Genomic DNA, 20,266 nt, shown 5'->3' with positions numbered 1-20,266 from the left:
AGAAAAGATGCTTGGTATTATTTCAATCTTCTTAAATTTATGGAGACTTGTTTTGTGTCCTAATATGTGATCAATCCTGGAGAATGTTCCATGTGCATTTGAAAAGAACATGTATTCTTTGGTTTTTGGATGGAACGCTCTGTATATATCTACTAGGTCCATCTGTTCTAGTGTGTCGTTTAAGGCCAATGTTTCCTTATTGATCTTCTGTTTGGATGATCTATCCGTTGGTGTAAGGGGAGTGTTAAAGTCCCCTACTATTATTGTGTTACTATCTATTTCTGTTTTTATATCTGTTAATAATTGCTTTATATATTTAGGTGAACCTACATTGGGTGTGTAGTTATTTACAAGTGTTATATCCTCTTGTTGGATTGTTCCCTTGATCATTATGTAATGCCCTTCTTTGTCTCTTTTTACAGTTTTTGTTTAAAGTCTATTTTGTCTGATATGAGTACTGCTACCATAGCTTTCTTTTCATTGCCATTTGTGTGGAGTATCTTTTTCCATCCCTTCACTTTCAGTTTGTTAGTGTCTTTAGGTCTGAAGTGTGTCTCTTGTATGCAGCATATATATGGGTCTTGTTTTTTTATCCAATCAGCCACCCTATGCCTTTTAATTGGAGGATTTAGTCCATTGACGTTTAAAGTAGCTATTGGTAAGTATGTACTTACTGCCATTTTTTAACTTTTTTTTTTCCTCAGTGTTTTAGTAGTCCTTCTCTGTTCCTTTCTTCTTCTATACAGAATTGATGGTCACTTTAGTTTGACGTCTGTCTGAAAGCTGTACTCTTTAACTCCCCTCCTCCCTCCTTTTATGTTTTTGATATTATATCTAACTTCTTTTTTGTGCATTTGTATCCATTACGTTCTTATCATGGAAATAGATAATTTTTCCTATGTGTGGTCTTCTCTTTTCCCCTTAAATCAGTCCCTTTAACATTTCTTGTAGCACTGGTTTCTTGTTAACAAAGTCCTTTAATTTTTGCTTGTCTGGGAAATTTTTGATCTCTCCTTCCATTTTGAATGATAACTTTGCTGGATAGAGTATTGTTGGCTGTAAGTTTTTTCCTTTTAGTACTTTAAATATATTGTGCCACTCTCTTCTAGCCTGTAAGGTTTCTGCTGAGAAGTCAGCTGATAGCCTTATGGGGTTTCCTTTGTATGTAACTTGACTTTCTCTTGCCGCTTTCGGGATTCTCTCTTTATCTTTAATTCTGGACATTTTGATTATGATGTGTCTTGGTGTGGGCCTCTTTGGGTTTATCTTGTTTGGGGCTCTCTGTGATTCCTGTACCTGGATGTCTGTTTCCTTCCTTAGGTTAGGGAAGTTTTCATCTATTATTTCTTGAAATAGATTCTCTGCCCCCTTGTCTCACTCTTCTCCTTCCAGGACACCTATAACACAGATGTTAGTGCACTTGATGTTGTCCCAGAGGTCCCTTAGACTGTCCTCACTCTTTTTAATTCTTTTCTCTTTTACCTGTTCAGCTTGGGTAATTTCTTCTAGTCTTTTGTCCAGCTCACAGATCCGTTCTTCTGTATCCTCTACTCTGCTTTTGAGTCTCTCTAGTGAATTTTTCATTTCCAGTATCGTATTCTTCATTTCTGATTGGTTCTTTTTTATATCTTCCATTTCTTTGTTGACATTCTCACTGAGTTCATCTATTCTTCTCCCCAGATCAGTGAGCATCCTTAACACTCTTTGTTTGAACTCTCTGTCGGGTAGGTTGCTTATTTCTGTTTCACTTAGTTCCTTTTCTGGGGTTTTGTCCTGTTCTCTTACTTGGAATGTATTCCTTTGCCTCCTCATTTTGCCTCTTTCCCTGTGCTTGTGAGTACGTATTAGGTAGGTCAGCTACGTCTCCTGCTCTTGGATAGGTGACCTTATGTAAGTGATGGCTTAGGAGGCCTGCCGTGTGCTTCCCTAGTTCTCAATGTTCCAGGGGTGGCCCCTATGTGGGCTACGCGTGTCCTTCTGTTGTGGCCTGTTTGCTCTCCCTGTAGGCACCCAGGGAGGCCAAGTTATGCTCCTGGCCAGCTGTTGTAATGCTCAGCTGCTTGCAGTCGTTGTGGGCCCTTCAGTCTCTTTATCAGGTGTGGGGAGCCCCAGCACAGTTGGCTGCAAGTTCTAATACCACATTTGTGTTGCAGTATTTCTTTTAAGTGAGTAGGCCCCCAGCGTGGCAGGTTGTTAGGCTCAGGGCCTTACAATTGCTGTAAGCCTCTAGCATATTAGGTCTCTTGTCAGCTCTCTGAGGATTGCAGCTGGGTGGGGCTGGCCTCAGGCACGGGAGCACCCAATTGTTTCAGGCTTTGGAAGGTGGGGCAAACCCCCTATGTGGGTCTTTGAGAAGCACAAGTCTTCTGCAGCTGACAAGCCCTGCCACCCACAGGTCCGCACACACAGTCAACACAGTCCTGCCCCGTGTGAGCGCCCCGACCTCCCCAAGCGGACCCAGTCTCTCCACGGCGGGAGCCCCACACACTCCACCACCGCCCCACATTCTCCACCCGCTCCTTGTGCACACCCTGCCCCACTGAAGTCGGCTCAGTTGCCAGGCTGCAGAGAATCCAGTCACCAATCTATGCAGGCCCACAAGTTGCCTGAGGGCTTGTTGTTGGGTGGGGCCAGTCTCTAGGGTGGGCTGCCCGCCCTGGCTGAGCTGGATTAAATCGGTGCTCTAGCGGGTGGGGCAGACCCTGGGCTAGCAGGCCTCAGGGAGAACTCCAATGGCGTCTGTGTCAGCAAGCCCACACCAGGCCACAACAATGGCCGCCGCCAATGTCCCAGTCCCTGGAGAGGTCTCACCCCTCACCGAGATGCACTCAGGGCCTATTAGGTGAGTCTCTTTTCACCACAGCACTGTGCACCTTTCTTTCTGGTGGTTTTAGGATGCTTTCTGGAACGGGTGAGTTTGTGCGTGGGCCCTTTAAGAGCCAGTTTTAGTTTCTTTGTGAACCGGGTTTTCTGGGGGTGCTCCCCAATGCTTTAGTAGCAGGCACAGTCAGATATTCTGCCGCTGGTGTCGATTGTGCTGGGTCCACAAAATGCTCACAGCAGGGGCGCTCCCCGGCTCAGGGCCCCGCGCCTCCAGGGAGGCTGCGTACCTGTGAGCTGCTCCCGGCGCCCGTGACGCTGGCGGCTTGTGAAGGCGGCGTTTTTCTCTCCGGAAGGGAGTCTCTGCCTCTTCTACCCCAGTTAGGATTGTCCGTTGTTGCAGGAGTTCCTCTTATCCAGTTTTCAGTTCTGTCTCAGGGGCAATTTTCCACGAGTAGTTGTAAATTGGCTGTGTCCGCGGGAGGAGGTGAGTTCAGAGTCTGCCTACGCCGCCATCTTGACTTCCCTCATAAATGTTTATTAATAATCATTTTTCTATGGAATTTATAATCTTCCCTCTTCTTGAAATTCTTTGGCTTCTTGAATGTCACTTTTCTGTTTCTCTTCCTGTAACTGTTTCATTTTATCTCTTACTTTTAATTGTGGTGTTTCCCAAAGCTCATCCACATCTTGATGACCTACTTTTCTCTTACTCCATCAGGGTTGTTCTGTTACAGTCCTTCAATTAAGGACTGTGCATGAACTGAGATAGAGGCTAAGAATGAAATTCAGAATGAAATCAAGTAGCCTAGTGGTCTACAAAGCTGTGCATCAGGATTATCTGATGGGACAATTATAAATCCAGATTTTTCAGGCCTAGTCTGGACCTGCAGAATTGTAGTATTTGGTGTGGAAGGACTGGAAACTTGTACCCTCAAAAGTTTTTGAGATATTTTAGCTGTTCAGCCAGATTTGGGAACCGAAATCTGGAACCAGCAAGAATACCAGCACTATGTTCCACAGGAGAGTGGAAGATCCAAGAGCACAGGGGCCAGAGGGTGGGTAGAAAGTGGAGTCCAAGTTCAGCATCAGTCAGGAGCTGGAGAAACCTATCCACTCATGACCCCACCTGGGTCCCATGGCACCCTCTGCCCGTCTCTATCACGGATAGAGATCTTCCTCACACACACACACACACACACACACACACAAATAATAATAATAAAATGAATTGTTGAAACCTAAGTGAAGACAAGAGAATGAGTGTATAGGTGGGACTCTTTGGTTGCCCATAACTGACATGAACTAGCAAAAAGCAAGAAAGGGAAATTTAGTATAAGGATACAGTGTAGGCATCTCATGAAACTCAACCCTGGGCCTCGGGTAGGGACTGGAACAGAAAGTTAAAGTCCATCAGGACTGCCACCTCTGCTTCTCTTTGTACATTTGCTTCAATAATTTCTCTCTGAAAGCCAGCTTTCTCTGCTACTCTGATCTTCAAGCTTTATATTTTGCAGTTCTAATGTCCCACTGACTAACTTGTTGTTCATTCTAATTCCAAATTCCTGGGAGAGAGCGGCCAGGAATGACTAGCCCAGCTTGAATCTAGTGTCCAAACCAGATCCAGTCACTGATGGCCAGGGAACAGGCACCTGGGAGAAGCTGGCTGCTGGAAACCCGCTCCTGGGGATTAGAGAGGAGGCCACTTCCTGGAGAAAGGGAGATTAGACACACCCAAAATTATTTGTTGCCATGAGGGAGGGTCAGACAAGCACTCAGAAAAAGAGAAGCTGATAGTGTGTCAGAGAACTTGACACTGAGGTATATAAGGACTATCTCAAACAGGAAACATTTTACATACTTCCACCTGAAGTAGGAAGCAATGTTAGCATTGCAGGTATGACCAGTGGGATCTGTCCCGCTGCAATAAGACTAGGCACAGGGTGGATCTCAGGTGGATCTGTAATCAACTGTATGACTATGGGTGTTCCTTACCCTCTCCATGCCTTGTTTTTTGCATATGTAAAGTGAGGCTAATAATAGTTTCCAATCTACCTATATAATAAGATTATTGTGTCAAAGTTAAGAAAATAATGCATATAAAGCACTTAGTACAGTGCTTACTGTACTTAGCATTTACAGTGCTTAGCATTTAATGCTGAAAACATGTTAAATATTATGTTATTGTCCTTATAACAACATTATTTTATACCTGACAGATCCTGATGTCCTTCTTTATGGAGTTCATCACTTTTCATGATATAAACGTTACGATTTCCAAATATTTATCTCCAGACTTGACCCAAGGCTCCAGTTTCTTAACTCCAGTTGAAGGCTGGATTTTCAATTAGATGGCATTTCAAACTCAGAGAGCAAAAGCAATCTCATGCTCTTTTTCCTATAACACCTCTACAATTTCTTCCACCTACTAGCTTTCCTAACTGTTTTAATAGTATCAACCTTTCCTTAAACCTAGATAAAAGACCAAAAGTGATTGAGAATCACAGTTTCTAGGTCTGTAGTCATTTTGTTTGAGCTATCTTTGACTTCTCTCTTTTTTACCCTAGGTCTTACCATTCATCAAATTCTATTTATCTTTTTCATGTAATTATATGACTAATAATGAGCATTCACTGGGAGCTTCGTAAGTGGCAGACACTGTTCTAAGCACTTTTACGGGTATTAATTCATTTAATCCTCATAACTTGACAGCATAGGTACAACTATTATTATGCCCATTTACAGATGTGGAGACTGAGACTCAGAGAAGTGAAATGATCTGTCTAGGCTGACTCTGCTAGTAGGCAACAGAGAGCAGGCAGTCTGACTCCAGAGCCATTGCTGCTAATCCCTAAGCCACATGACTGCTCTGTGATGAACCTTGAACCTCTCTTTACCCACATTACTTCCAGCACCACTTGGTCAGTGGCTCACATTACTTCACCTCTATTATTGCAGTAGATTCCTACTTGGTCTCCTTGACTCTGCACTTTGTAATACAACTTGCACACTGCTGCTAGATTGCTCTTCCTTAAGCACTGCTTCTACCAGATCATTCTTTTGTTCAAAATCCTTCTACGACTCCCTGTGGCCCTGGATGTATAATATAACTTCCATCTCTGGTTTTTTAGGATTTCTGTGGTCCGATACCAAACTCCCTATTCAGCTTTATTTCCTTCTTCTCCTATCCCATTATCCATTACTCCAATCAGGCTGATCTTTTCACCATCCCCACAACGTGCTATTTATCCCTCCCTCTGTGACTTCATTCATCTCTACAGGTCTTACCTTTACCTGTCCATCTCAAAATATTGTGGATCCAGGAACCCTTCCTTACTAATCTCAACTGAATGTGACCTCTCCTTCCCTAGAACTCTCCTAACGCCCCTCTTATGACGTCATACTCTGCCTTGTGTATTACATTGTTATGATGTCATACTCTGCCTTGTATTACACTCTTCTGATGTCATACTCTGCCTTGTGTATTACAGTCTTATGATGTCATCTTCTGCCTTGTATTACAGTGATTTCTGTACTTTTCTTAGTTCTCTTCCTGCTCTCCTGTGTGTTAGCTTGTTGAAGACAGAGACTGTCTGTGCTTCACTAACCCTTGTATCCCCCGCAGTCCCTCTTTCAATGCAGAACACATAACAAGTTATCAATAAGTAGTTACTGGATTTAACAGAATTCTGGTTTCACCCACCTGGAATGTTTCTCCTTTCCCTTTTGTTTTGTTCCAGTGTTTCGCAGAAATCTCACTTCTTGAATGAAACCCTCTCAACTGCTCCAGTCCTTGATGAAACCTGCTTTCTCAGAACTCTTGTGACCCTTAAGGCCAATACCACACAGTTTAGTACTTCATTAATTGTTTTATGTGGTATACTCACTGTTCGTGTGTTACAACACGGGCCTGGTATATAAAGATTCTCAAGGAATGTTTGTTGAATGAATCAATAAGTCGATCTCACCCCACCAATTGTAAGGTCTCCAAGATAGGGACCATGCCTTATACCTCTTCTGTGTCCCCTCAGAGCTCTCAGCATATAACAGGTGCTTTATGAATATTCGCTGACTGATTGGCTTTGGATTTCTGTTGCAAGTCTGTCCTTACCTTCCTGTTCTAGCCTCAGCCTCTGATTACACTGAAGAGACCTCTGAGTCCTCATACCTGATTTCCCTGTTGAGTACAGGCACAGGCAGATTGCTGACACACAGGGCTCTTTGTGCCAATCCTTTTGAAATTCTGCCCTAAATTCAGGACCAGGCCTTCTTATAGGGACAAATCCCTAGAGGAAGGGGTGGGAGTCCTTAGGTTTAGGGAGAAGAGTCGGAGGGTTGGGGATTGCAAAATACAGAGTTTTGGCTAGAAATGATTTTAGAGAACTTGTTACTGGGTCTGCCCACACAGTACATGATAGGGAGGAAGGCCATTCCGTGTGTACCTTGTACTGTTTAAAGACAAGGGTAATATACTGCAATAATGATGCAACAATGCGTGACTAGGGCATCTCCCCAGATGGCATGAAGTCTGTCAATAGATCTAAAAAAAATCAATAAAAATAACATTTATATGATATAATATAATAATGATGTATATACCACATAGCCAACAGGGCAGAGACCAACAGTGACTAATATTCCAACTTCTTGAAGGAAAGCCTAATCTACTGAGAGGAAAGGGAGAACCAGGATAAGCAGGCATCTCTATTATACTGGGCGCTTCATGAGTACTCTGACAATGGCAGATGGTAGAATGGTTTTGCAGACTGGAAGAGCTTCAAATTTTGCTACCCTGGGTACAATCTATAACGTTGCTATTCAGAACAGTGGGAGGATATGCGTAGAGTGTGCATAGAATATGGTGTTTGGGGCCAGCCTGGTGGCACAGCAGTTAAGTGCACACGCTCCACTTCAGCGGCCCGAGGGTTCGCAGGTTCGGATCCCGGGCGCGCACCAACGCACCGCTTGTCAAGCCATGCAGCGGCAGCGTCCCACATAAAGTAGAGGAAGATGGGCACGGATGTTAGCCCAGGGCCATTCTTCCTCAGCAAGAAGAGGAGGATTGGCATCGGATGTTAGCTCTGGGCCGATCTACCTCACAAAAAAAAGAAAAAAGAAAAAAGAAAAAGAATATGGTCCTTAACAACTCTTCCTAGTCTTGCTTCCAGCTGGAGAGAGGGAAAAGGATTGACAGCAGGAACCAAGGCATAACTGATGTTTCACTGCACCACAGAATGAATTCAGCACTGCACTGAGCAGTGGACTAGCCAATATGTAGATTTTTCTTAATTAATAATTTATTTGTATTTATTTGCCATTTCATTGGCTTATATGCTTAAAAAGTTCTTTGTTTTAAATGCAGGTCCTCCAAGGATATTTGATCCGGATTTCAAGGGACCTGTTGCCAACAGGTAAGCAATTCTTTTCTTGGGAATATATTTTTAACAAACACAGAAAGCTTCTTTTTTGGTACCATATTCCAGTCACTGGAGAATTGTGTCTACTATGTAGGGGAAATGACTTATTTTTAGCCTAAATGTCACCTTATTTACACAGGGAAAGTATAGAGAATAAATCTTTCCATGAGTCATGAATATTCTCTTCTGTTCAGCAAATGAACTGCCTTAAGCTATTAGACTGAAGAGTTTGTATTTCTCAAAAAGTGAAGCCAAAAAACGCTTTACAGGATTTAACCACTGTGTGGGGAAGCAAACACATTCAAATAATTGTTTTATGCGCCTGTTTACTCTGAGATTCACCATTGCAATGCAGAGTTGCTATGCCAACTTCTTCCACACCAAGGATTTGTGCAACTCAGCTCCCCAAGGCAGAGAGCTTTCTTTGAGACAACCACTCAATGCATCATGTACGCTTTAGGACATTTTAAGATGCTCTCTCTAGGGAAATATGTACTTGTCTCAACTGGTGCTTCTCCCCCAAGGTTGCATGCCATTTAAAAATTATCCAATAAGTTATAGGCCTCTTTTATTATTAGTTCTTACCCTCTATTCCCAGGCTTCCTGCTAATCAAAAAGGGAGTTTGTGAGGTAGAATGGCTAAAAATGAAGAGAAGATTATGATGCCAGTGGCTGAGTTTCGCTTAGCTTTGACCTTGTTGTATGTCACAATAAACTATATTGTGGAATAATGATCAGCATGCTTGTTTGCACGTGCCAACCCTCAGCGTGTACGTGAGCACTTACTGTTATGACCCTATAATAGCCCAGCTTTAAACAAATGTGTATTCAGTTTATTCTAATTCTGTAAAGAGCCAAGTCATTTGTTTTGGGTTACTCATTCAAAGGTATACCGATGCCTTCCTTAGAATAACCCTGAAATCTCTCTCATCCTCTCCATGGTAATAACACCATGAATACATTTTGTTGTTCAGTGTATGAACAGCCTCATTTGATATGGAGGTTCCCTTGTGGTACTTGCATTCATTTTATAATAACTAATTTATAAGAATTGAATCTAGCCTATTGGCCTCAAGGGACCCCTAGATATAATCCAGATTCCACAGTAATAATAGTAATAATAATAATAATAATAATAATAATACTAAATGAGCTGCCACATTTGGACGGAAACAGTACGGATTGGAGGTGTGCCTGTTCTAGCAGGTGTGCCTGTTTTCTGTGTCTTCTCCACAGAGAAGAAAGCGGAGCTAGGACTGGCTTACATGTCGGGAAGAAGGTGACATCTCTCTGTCTTCAGTTATTTAGAATTTAATGACGGAACCAGGTAGTCCAGGTAAAGTCTGAGCTTCAGCTGTACCAATCACTGTGAGGAAAGAAGTTTATTTGTACCGAGGGCCTTTTGTGAAGCCCTAAGCATGACAGAGGCCTCCAAAGGTGGAATGGTCATTATGTGGGCATACCTCCCCCACTCTTCAATCCAGGAACAGAGGAAGGTATTGTAAAACCACAGGGGCTTATCTACAGGAAGACACAGCTGGCCCATTTGTAACTTTCCAGGCTGCAGGGTTATATGATGCCCTTTTTGAGCAAATAATTGGGGTGCTTAAGGAGCAAGTGAGAAACCCCACGTTCCTCACATTACCTCTAGCAGCAGGGCTGGCTTTAATAACACCTTTTGCTCACAGAATGTCACTTTCCTTCTGAGGGATCCAAAGTCTTATCAGGCATTCACGCAGACCCTTACAGCAAGATCTGCTGGTCACCCACCACGTTCTGTACGCCACTCTCAGTGCACAAAGACATCGTTTTGTGCCTAGTGACCACCCAACTGTAGTTGTTTCCAGAAGAGGTGAAGGAATGATGGTAATGCCTCAGGAGAGAGGAACTCAGGTTCCCATTTGTTACCATCTAAGAAGTGGGCGTATGGGAGCTATTGCCCCATAATGTTGACCATAAAAAAAAAAGGTGATTTTGCTAGCTTAAGGTGTTTTCCCAGCCGCTTTTGGAAAAGTAGTTTTCCAGCACCCATGCTTGGTCCCCTATATTCAACAGAATTTTAAAAAAGGTTGGTCAGCATTAGATTGAGGTTGTGAGGTTTGTAAAAGTTTAAGGGGTGTTCAGCACTATTCTTGGCAGGACATTAGAGGGCAAAAATGAATGCACATAGAAAACTAAGAAATAAAGCTCTTTTAAGAGATGTTACACGAGAAGCTCCTCTTGTAATTTGGAACTCAGAAAATTTTCATTTAATAGAGAATTAGTATACTTTCTTCTGTTAAATAAAGAGAATTGTATAATTCACGATGTTCCTCCTTTTATACTGACTTGTAGAAAGCCTGCTGATAAATTTAATTTCAATGCCAGCAACTACATTAGCCTTTGAATCAAGAATTTCTTTTCAGGACTTTGAATTTCTATTTCCATTTTAATAACCCTGTTGCATCCAGGTGTTTTAAGTCATTTCATTTAAGATCCTTTCTGGGAAAAGGCAGCATATAGGTAGACAGGTAAATAGAAAGGAAAGCCTTGCATATTCCATCGTTGCCTTTTTTCCCCTTCCTTATAAAAATTGATGAAGGACATATGACTCATACTAACCAAACTGGTAGGTTTCACAATGTTGAAAATAACTATTCTCATAAAAGGTGGAAAAATCTGTCTGAAATATAATGAGATGCATTTATTTTTACCTGAAGCATTGGGGGGAGGTGGTAAGTTCACTGTCATGAAGGTGTTGAAGGAGAGAATGAAGAGGCATTTATTAGGGATGTTGTAGAGGGGATTCATTCATATCAAGGAGTTGGATTAAATGACCTCTGAGTCCTTTCAATCTTGAAGTTCTATCAGTCAGATTCCACTGTTAATGCCAAAGCACCGAAGGAAGAGTTCAGCTTCTGGCCTAAGTGATACACACAGAAAAGCACTACACTGATGCTAGCCACACACTCTCCTGAAATCTAAAGTGCTGCTATCAAGTAGGCATCTCAAATCATTGTGATAACACAACCCCGTCTCCATAATTTATGCAGTGCTCATATTTGCTTCTTGTTGAAATAATTGGTATGCTTCTTGTCATTGTAGAGGGACTTAAATAGCTAAAGGTGGGGTCCATTATCATGGAAAAATATGAAGAAAAGGTTATAGAAAAAGGCATACAAAGTTCAAGAAAAAAATGTAGATCCCGTGTTGTAAAAATGCCTGAGAGAGGCTACAAACCATTTTGACTTGTAAAATAGTTTGAAATAAAAAAGACTGTATCCATAGCACTCTCTTTGAAAACTATTAAATAGTCTCAAAATGTGGAAGGAAATGAAGGGAAATAAAAATAAATAGTTTCCAGAATGGCTAATTCTTCAGAATGCAAATGTGAATTGAAGATGTGCTCTAAACCTGGCATTTATTCGCCTCATTCTGATTGCAGCAAATGACTAATGTGATCAGTTATTTATCAGTGTGACTCTTTTCCACAGGAAGATGTGGACTAACACACTTCTTTAAAATTCGTAGCCTGACCTTTTTATTCCTCAATATGTAAGCTTGTTCTTTTTTCTGTGTTTTTGCACTTTAAAAAGTCACCACCTGCATATTATTCCTAATGATGAAAATAAACCCAAAAATATTTTAAATTTTGCAAGCATCTTTAAAGGATTTAAAGCAAAATATTCAGTAACAATATACTTCCTATTTGCCAGGCACTGTGCTAGGTGCTAGAGATACAAAGATGAACTAAGCACGGTTCCTGCCAAAGAGAGCTTGCAGTCTAATGGGAAAGGCAGATAATGAAGGGATTAATGTGGTAAGTGCAATAATAGAGTTATTGACAGGGGTCCTGGAAACTAAGGAGAGTATGTCTGGTGCTGCTAGGTGTAGGGAAAGGGGAGTCTAGAAAAACCTCAGAGCAGAGGTGACCCTTGAGCTAGTTCTTGAAGACATTCCAAGAAAAATCAGCAGCATGCATCAAAGTACAGAGGCCTGAGAACAACTGTCCCGGAAATGGTTTGGTATGAGCAGAACACCCAGTCTGTGCATGTGTGGGTGGTGGCAGGCATGAAGATCAGGCTGAGGTGGGGAGAGATGATGCTGGAGAGGTAAGAACAGGGGTTTATATAACATATCACTGTGTTTGGTATTTTATTCTATTGAAGAATACATTGGAAAATTTTAAATAAGAAATTGACAGAGTCAGATTTGCATTTTAGAAACTTTTGTTTAGCAAGGACTTAGAGAACACTACTCTACAAGATCTTATGGCAAGCACCAGGGACGTAAACTTCCTAGATGTGATCCCAAGCTTCAGAATTTGTCCTCATCCTGTTGTGTATGTTTGTGTTGGAGGAGGAGAGGAGAGGTGTGTTGCAGTCAAATCAAAGACTGTGTAGAGGTGCAGGTTGCAATGGAAACCCTTAGGAGAGAGTAAGTCATATGGCAGAGATGGTACTCGGATGTAGTAATGCTTGAAGGGCACAGAAGGACCTATAAGAGTTTTGCTTCATGTAGGAAAGGGCAAAGAGTAACCCAGAGAGAGCCAGACATGTGAAGGAAGAGACCGCATGACTCGTGCTCGAGTTGCAAATACTTACAGTAGCAGGAGGGAAAGTAAGGTTGGGAGATATAATTGCTTAGGTAGCAAGAGCCCAGATAGTGAAGAGCGTTGTATCCTAAAGTAAAGAGTCTGAACTTGATTCTCAAGGGCATGAGATGAATGGCGAGCCTCTGATTGCTTTTAATCAAGGGAGTTGCATGGTTAGATTTGCTTCAGTTGTCTCTATTTGTTCTTTCTCTTTTTTCCTTCACATTCTTTCAGTAGAGATTTATTCCCCACCACTCTCCTCAAACTAATATTGGGAATCACCAATGGCTTCCATCTTGCCAAGTGCAGTGGGAAGACATCTTTTGTTTTAACTTTGCAGTGGTGTCTGACAAAGGTGACACTCTCTCCTTTTTGAAACGCTCTTTTCTCTTGGCTTCCTTGGCATCGTGTGCACCTGAAGCTTCTTCCACCTCTTTGGCCTCTCCTTGTCAGTCTCCTTTTCTGGCTCCTCAACCTTTGCTTAATTTCTAAATGTTGGGGTGCCACAGGACTTGGTCCTTGGCCTTCCACTCTTCTTTTTCTCCAGTCTACTTTTACACTAGGTCAATGACTTCAAATATTATCTATATGTCATTGACTCCCAAACTTACATCTCTACCAATGACCCTTCCATCAACCTTTATATTTCTGTATTCAGCAACCAATTTAATATCTCTCTTTGGATTCATAATACTTACTCAAACTTAATTTGGCCAACCACAACTCTTGATTCCTACTCCCATCCCCAAACTCTAAAACCATCTCAGAAAATGACACCAATATCCACCCTGTTTCCATTTCAGAAAATGAAACCAATATCCACCTTGTTTTACTTGGGTTACAGATCCTTGGTTTCCTCTTTTTTTCTTCATCTCCCATATTCAATCCATCAGCAAGTCTTATTGGCTTTAGCTCCAAAATACATCCCCAAGCCACCTGCAGCTCCATCTTTCCTGCTACCAGCCTCATCCATGATGGCGCTATACATCCTACCTATACTTTTGCACTGGCCTCTAGAATGATCTTCCTTCTTTCACTCCTGGTTTCTTGAATCCATTAGCCACATAAAACCTTGAGTGAGCTTTCAAATCATGAATTAAATCACGCCACTCTTCTACTTATACATTTTCAATAGCTTCCCATAGCACTTATATTAAAACTCAAACTCACTGTGTCCTACATGAGTGTCCTCTGTATAACCTACTTACCACATCCCCTACAAGTATCTCTCCCTCTTCTCCTCTCATGGTAGCCATACTTGCCTTCTTTCCACTTCTTGAACATTCTAAAATTGCATCCATGTTGGGGACTTGCTATTTGTTATTCCTCTGCCTGAAATGATTTTCCCCCAGACCTTTGCATGGCTGGCTGCCTCTTATCATCCAATTCTTAACCGCCATTGCCCAAGAGCCCTTCATGACAAGCTAGTCCCCCAATCACTCTCTACCACATCATTTAATTGTGTTTACTTTATAGTATTTATCACTATTGAAAAACTGCTTTATTCATTTCTTTGCTTAAGTAATTAATAGCATATCAGATCTGTGAGAAGCAAGAACTTTGTCTGTTTTGTTCATCAGTGTATCCCCTGGGCTTAGAAAAGTCCCTGAGGCATAATATAAATTTTTGAATGACTAAATGAACTATCATCCTAGCTTCAAATCTGAGGATATACTAGAAAGGATAGAAGCTAGTTGGAATGAAAGCAGTGTACCTTTTAGAAGAGTATTTCAGTAATCCAGCTGAGAAATGATTGAAACCTGGACTAAAGCAATAGTCCTGGGAGAGAAGAAATCTAAGAGGAAATAAGAAGGCAAAATATTCAAGGCTTTAGGACTGATTGCATGCTGGGGGTAGAAGAGAGAGTCTAGCATCATGGTGCCTAATAACTAGATGGATTGTGGTTACATTCACCAAGGTAGGGAACACATGAGGAGGAGCAGGAATGGTTATGAAGGGCGGAGAAAGTCATGAGTGTACGTTTTGAAATGTTGAGTTTGGGATGCCTATGGCACTTCCAGGTGGGAATATTCAGTAGAAAGTCAGAAAAATACTTCTGAAGCTCTTTGAAATATTGATATATTTCTTATATCTAAATAAAAGGAAATCTGAAAAAATAATAGAAAAATATGTAAGTTTTCTCTTCTGAGAAACACTCCCTGATTATCCCTAAAGCGAACTGCAGCTACGTTCCTCGGTGCTCTCAGAGTTTGCTGTGTGCTTATAATGCTGTTTTGTAATCAGTTGTTTGCTTGGCTAACTCCTCAATTAAGCCATGAACTCTGCTAAGTAGAGCTGCACTTGGTAGACCTGTGAGTAATAGTTTTGATCATGTCATCCCTCCCATTCAAATTTCACCTGTGAGTTCCCACTGCCTAAAAATTAACTGCAAATGCCTTGGTATGACATTCAAAGTTCTACACAAATTTATCTTAAACCATCTGCCTAAATTTCTCTCTCTCTGGGGTTTCTAAACCCTTGAGTGAACTTTCTGTTGAGCCAAACTAGTCATGTACATTTCTGCAGGCTCTGAAAATTGATTTTGTCAGTGCCCTAAAATTACTCCAATTCAGGAATGGAGTTGGACACTAACAAAGCTCACAAGAGACTGATGTATAAAACCAGAATGCCAATGCAATAATTTACATTGAGAAATTTAATTGCTGAGAAGGCCTGGTGTTCCTGTTGGCCTGACCAGCACATTGCTCCCTTTAGGCAAACTACACGAGAAAGCTAATTATCGAAAGGTTGCTGGATGAGTGTACAGTCAGAACAAGGAAATCACATGAGTAGAATGTCTAATGGCATCAGGCTCTGCTAGCCTGGGGTGTCTATCAACAGAGCAGGATCTTCACACGGGATCCTCAAATCAATTTGACTTGGTGCCCTAACCCGGAGAGTGCTTGGATGGGCAGAGCTGTTTGATCATCATTTGCCTGTCTCTTTAGATATGTTAATAAATTCAAGACGTTTAAAATCAAGGCTTGCTGGACTGGGAGCCTTACAGTCTCATTGAGGTGACTATATACATCTCTGCTTTAATTGTGTGTTGATTCATAGCGTAACTCTTAGAAAGTAGTATTGTCGTCTATACTCTCAAATTTGGGGGAAGCACCCTACTGTCACATAAAGTGGTAGTCTCCTATCTCCTTGGCCCTGCTCAGGACCCACCTCCTCTGACCCCAGCCTCAGAGGGCCTTCCCTCCACTGAAATCCTGCAGCTTTTGCTGTGGATGGTATACAGCACGTGCTACTTGTGACTGCTCTTTAGCTTTGGTACTCATGTATTGTCATGTCATCTGGTTTGTAGTTCCCTTGGAGGACAGAGATTTGAATTCTATATATGTGTGAGTAATTAACGATGAGGGATGGCTTTTTTCCCCTCAATATACCACTAGTTAGATGACTTCCTCCTTAGACGGCATTCTGTTTGTAAAGAATGGGGTTATTTCTTCTGTAGCTGTGCTTAAAAATGTCAAGATTCTTTTAATTTGCATCTTCTTTTAGGTGAATTTTTCCATTTAAAAAATAAATGAATAAAATAAACAAATAAATTCCACCTCCATGTCCTGAGAAGATAATATTTTGGCCTTTATTACAAGGTGCCAATGGTAGCAATTTGGACTTTATATTTCCAGACCTGGATCACAGGTCAAGCAAGTGGTCACAACATTTTAATGACTTTGCTCTGACATAAAAGGAATGAGATAAACAGAATAAGTTGAACTTTTTGCACTGGGACCTGTAAATCTTTGACCTGCCTTGACACAGCATACTTGGATCCACACTGTCATGCCCTCTTTGGACTCTTTTTAAAAACTAATTGAATTGAAAAATAGTCTGAGGTGTAATCCATAAGCCCTAGTATGCAAATAGCTCAGAGAACTCTGATAATACTTTCCTATCAGCTGAGCATCACAATTTGGAATTTGGACTCCCATATCACACTGATGTCATCTGAAAATGGTGTAGGATTTGGATAGCATCTCAGCAAGAGCTTTAAACAACGACTTTAAAGTCTTGGAGTTCAAACCTATAAGTAAGGCTTCACTTATATATGGTGACTGTTTTGTCTTAAATGTGATAGTACTATGGCCATCATTCAGCCTCTTTTGAGGGTCACGCTTCTGTTTATCTATAGTTTCTATGTCACACTGCTTCCTCTCCATCCTTGTTTTTCTTTGTTCTTTAAAAAAAATATTCATAGTACACCTTACTCTATGATAAGAATTATGCTAGTTGGTAATAATTTAAAGATAGGATGTCCTTGTCCTCAAGGAATTGACACATAATAGATGAGACTGACAACTGAAAAGACTTTACAGTTCAATGTGGGAAGTACAGCTGTGGAAAAGAGAACAAAGGCCAGGCTGTCAGCGGTAGATGTCATGTGTGGCTGTGAATCCAAAGATTAATATTCATTTATTCTCATTCAACAAATATTTATTGATCATCTATTATGTGCCCAGTCTCCTCTAGGTGTTAGAGGCACAGTGATGAGCAAGATAGACAAGGTGCCTGTTCTTTTGAAAGAGAGAAGAGACAGAGCAGACAACATCTGAAAAATGAACATGTCAGTTTCTTAAGGTGAAAAGTACGAGTTAGAAAATAAAACAGGATGATGTGATAGTGCCTGGCTGGGGGGAGGGGAGAGTAATTTATATTTGGTGGTCAGGGAAGACCTCTCTACAGAGCTGACAGTTGAAATGAGACTTGAATGATAAGGAGGAGCCAGTCATACAAAGATTGAGGACAGAGCATTTCAGATAGAGGAATGGCAAACGTCAAGTCTCTATGGCAAGAATAAGCTTAGTATGTTCAAGGAGCAGAAAGAAGGCCAGTGTGAGGGCAGCATGCTGGATGGGGTCGGGGGTGGAGAGTGGGTTGGTTGGAGATCCCTGAAAGCACATTATAGTAAAAGTGCAATGGAAAAGCCATTGCAGGGTTTTAGTAGGAGAGTGAGTTAATCTAATACATATTTTTAAAACCTATTCTGACTGCTGTGTAGAGAATGGCTTTTAAGAGCACCAAAGTAAGAGCAGGAAGATCAATAGGATGCTTTTATAGTCATCTAAGTGAGGGAGTCAGTGACTTGGACTAGAGTAATGGAGATGGAGAGACGTGAATAGATTCAAGATATGTTCTGGTGGTAGAGGTGACAGTACTTATTGATGTCATAAGTGAGACAAAGAAAGGAGTCAATGATAGCTGCCAGAGTTATGACTTGAAAAACCAGGTGGATGATGATCCCCTATACTAAGACTGGAAAGATTAGAGGAAGAGCCAGTTTGCTGTTGCAGGAATCAAGACTTCTGCTTTGGCTGTGTCAAGCTTTAGCTGTGGAATAGGCATCCTAGTGATGATGCTATATATGAGTCTGGAGCTCAATGAAGAGTAAGGTGAGGGCTGGAGATTGAGATTGGGAGGTCATCGACACAGAGATAATATTTAAACCCAAGTGTCTGGATGAAGTCACTTAGGAGGATGGAGAAGAGGCCCAAGGACAAAGTCTGAGCCTGCAACATTTGGAGGTCAAGCAGAGATGGAGGAGTCAGCAAAGGAGATAGAAGAAGCACCGGTGAGTTAGCAGAAAAGCGAGAAGAATGCAGTGTTACAGAAGCTAAAAGAAGTGTTACAAGAAGAGTTTTATTTATTATTTATTTATTTATGTGGCCAACTGTTTTGACTGAGAGGAGAGGTCAAGCAAGATGAAAACTGAGAAGTGACCATTGGATATGGCAACATGAAAGTCATGAGTGACCTCATCAAAAGCAATCTCTGTGATGTAGTGGGCACTCAGGGCTGACTGGGGAGAGTTAGAGGATGTGAGGTGGAAACCTGGAAGTGGCGACTGGAGAGCACTCTTTCAATAAGTTTTGTTGGAAGATAAGGTGAATCTGGGATCAACATAGAGTTTTCTGAAGATAGAAAATACTAGAACATGGTAGTGTGTGGTGCTGGAGATGATCCAGGACGCTGATGAATCAAGAGAAAGGGGAAATTATAGAAACGAAGTCCTGAAGATGGAATCCAGAACACAATTGTAGAGTCAGGTCTTTGGCAGGAACAGGGACTCCTAATCTGTAGTGCACGATGGTAAGCAGGGAATAGGGTAGAGATGCTGAGTGTCAATAGCTTGGGTGATGAAAAGGAAGAGATTCTTACTGGTTGCTTTTAATTTCTCTGTGAATTATGAGATAAGATCATCAGACAGGGATGGGCTGGTGGTGGTAGTGGTGGTGGTGGCAGCCCCAGGTGTATAAGGATTGAGAGGAGAAAGTATGAAGCAATCATTTTGAAAAGTGAAGAAGTGAACATGCATATAGTATTAATCTAGAATACATATATTTTGCATTTTCCATATAGAGAGTATATATTTCCATATATAGAAAGATTTAAGGGAACATAAAAATTGGCCACCGTCTGAAGGAGCATAATGATTTGTAGACACATATTTGATACTTAAGTTATGTGAACCAGAAGATTGTGAGGTAGCTGAGGTTGGGTAGCAGTACCTTGGGGTACTTCACATAGATGGAAGGTCTTGAGCAATGCTTTGAAGGAAGGATCATGCTGTCAAAGGGGGCATCTTCTGTGTGTTGATTTAAAGACACGAGTAAGAATGTACCATGCAAAGCAGATTTACTTAGCTAGATCAGAAAGCAGAGACTAGATATAATATAGTCGAAAAATAGAGGGGGCTGGGCATATGCAAGAAATATTGGAGATGAAATATTGGCAAGATTTCATTTCAGTTACAGTGGAGAAGGAAAAAATAAGGGGTTTAGGCAGATTTCAGATCATGCATTAGTTTATTCTTAACTCTTATCTGTTATGCACTGTGGGGCCTACAGAAGTGAATGACAGACTATGCTCTCAATAAACTTAAAATTTAAGCCACTAACTTCAATGTAAAAAAAAAAAAGGAATGATTTGCTAAATGGAGGCACAAGCATAATTCAAGGGGACAGAGTAAAAGGAATAATTATCCCTAACTGGAAGGATCAAGAAGTGCTCCCTGCAAGTATCATTTGAGCTGGACCTTAGAGGAGGGGAATGATTTTGATACAGAATGAAGAAGAGAATCAAACTCATGGAGGCACATGTTGCAGATTGGGGTTCTCCGGAAGCAGATGCTGAGATGGAGTTTGGAATGCAAAGTCCTTTATTAGGGTCAATACCTGTGAAAAGAAGGGGAAAGAAGTGGGATTGCACAGAAGGAGACGTCAAACTTCTACCAGACCCCACAAAGTCTCAGCTCACCGAGCAGGGAGCTCTGGTGTGAGCACTGCCCCTCCCCAGGGTCTGGAGTAACTCTGAAATGGCCACATCTTTATGAGCCCACCTGGCTCAGTCCCTGGTGTGTCAGCTCTCTCGGAGGCCATGACCCGGGGTGAAGCAGCTGAAGTGGACCCCGTGGATGCTGGTGGTGAGAGGCTGTCTGCAACCACACTCG

At 41.6% G+C, this 20,266-nt stretch overlaps 1 protein-coding gene across 2 annotated transcripts in view; it reads left to right on the top strand.

The window, feature by feature from the left end:
* Positions 1-2,598: 2,598 nt before the first annotated feature.
* The window catches only part of SLC44A5 (solute carrier family 44 member 5), a 127,930-nt gene continuing 110,262 nt past the window's right edge, over positions 2,599-20,266 (top strand). For both annotated transcript variants that reach the window (XM_058538304.1, XM_058538305.1), the window contains exons 1-2: positions 2,599-2,842; positions 8,183-8,231. In XM_058538304.1, coding sequence (XP_058394287.1) covers positions 2,785-2,842; positions 8,183-8,231 — 107 coding nt within the window. In that variant the 5' untranslated portion in view covers positions 2,599-2,784. The remainder of the gene's footprint in view (positions 2,843-8,182; positions 8,232-20,266) is intronic.

Source organism: Diceros bicornis, chromosome 4 (genome assembly GCF_020826845.1).
Source record: "Diceros bicornis minor isolate mBicDic1 chromosome 4, mDicBic1.mat.cur, whole genome shotgun sequence".
Taxonomy (NCBI): Eukaryota; Metazoa; Chordata; class Mammalia; order Perissodactyla; family Rhinocerotidae; genus Diceros; species Diceros bicornis.
This window is presented reverse-complemented; position numbering and strand designations above follow the sequence as displayed.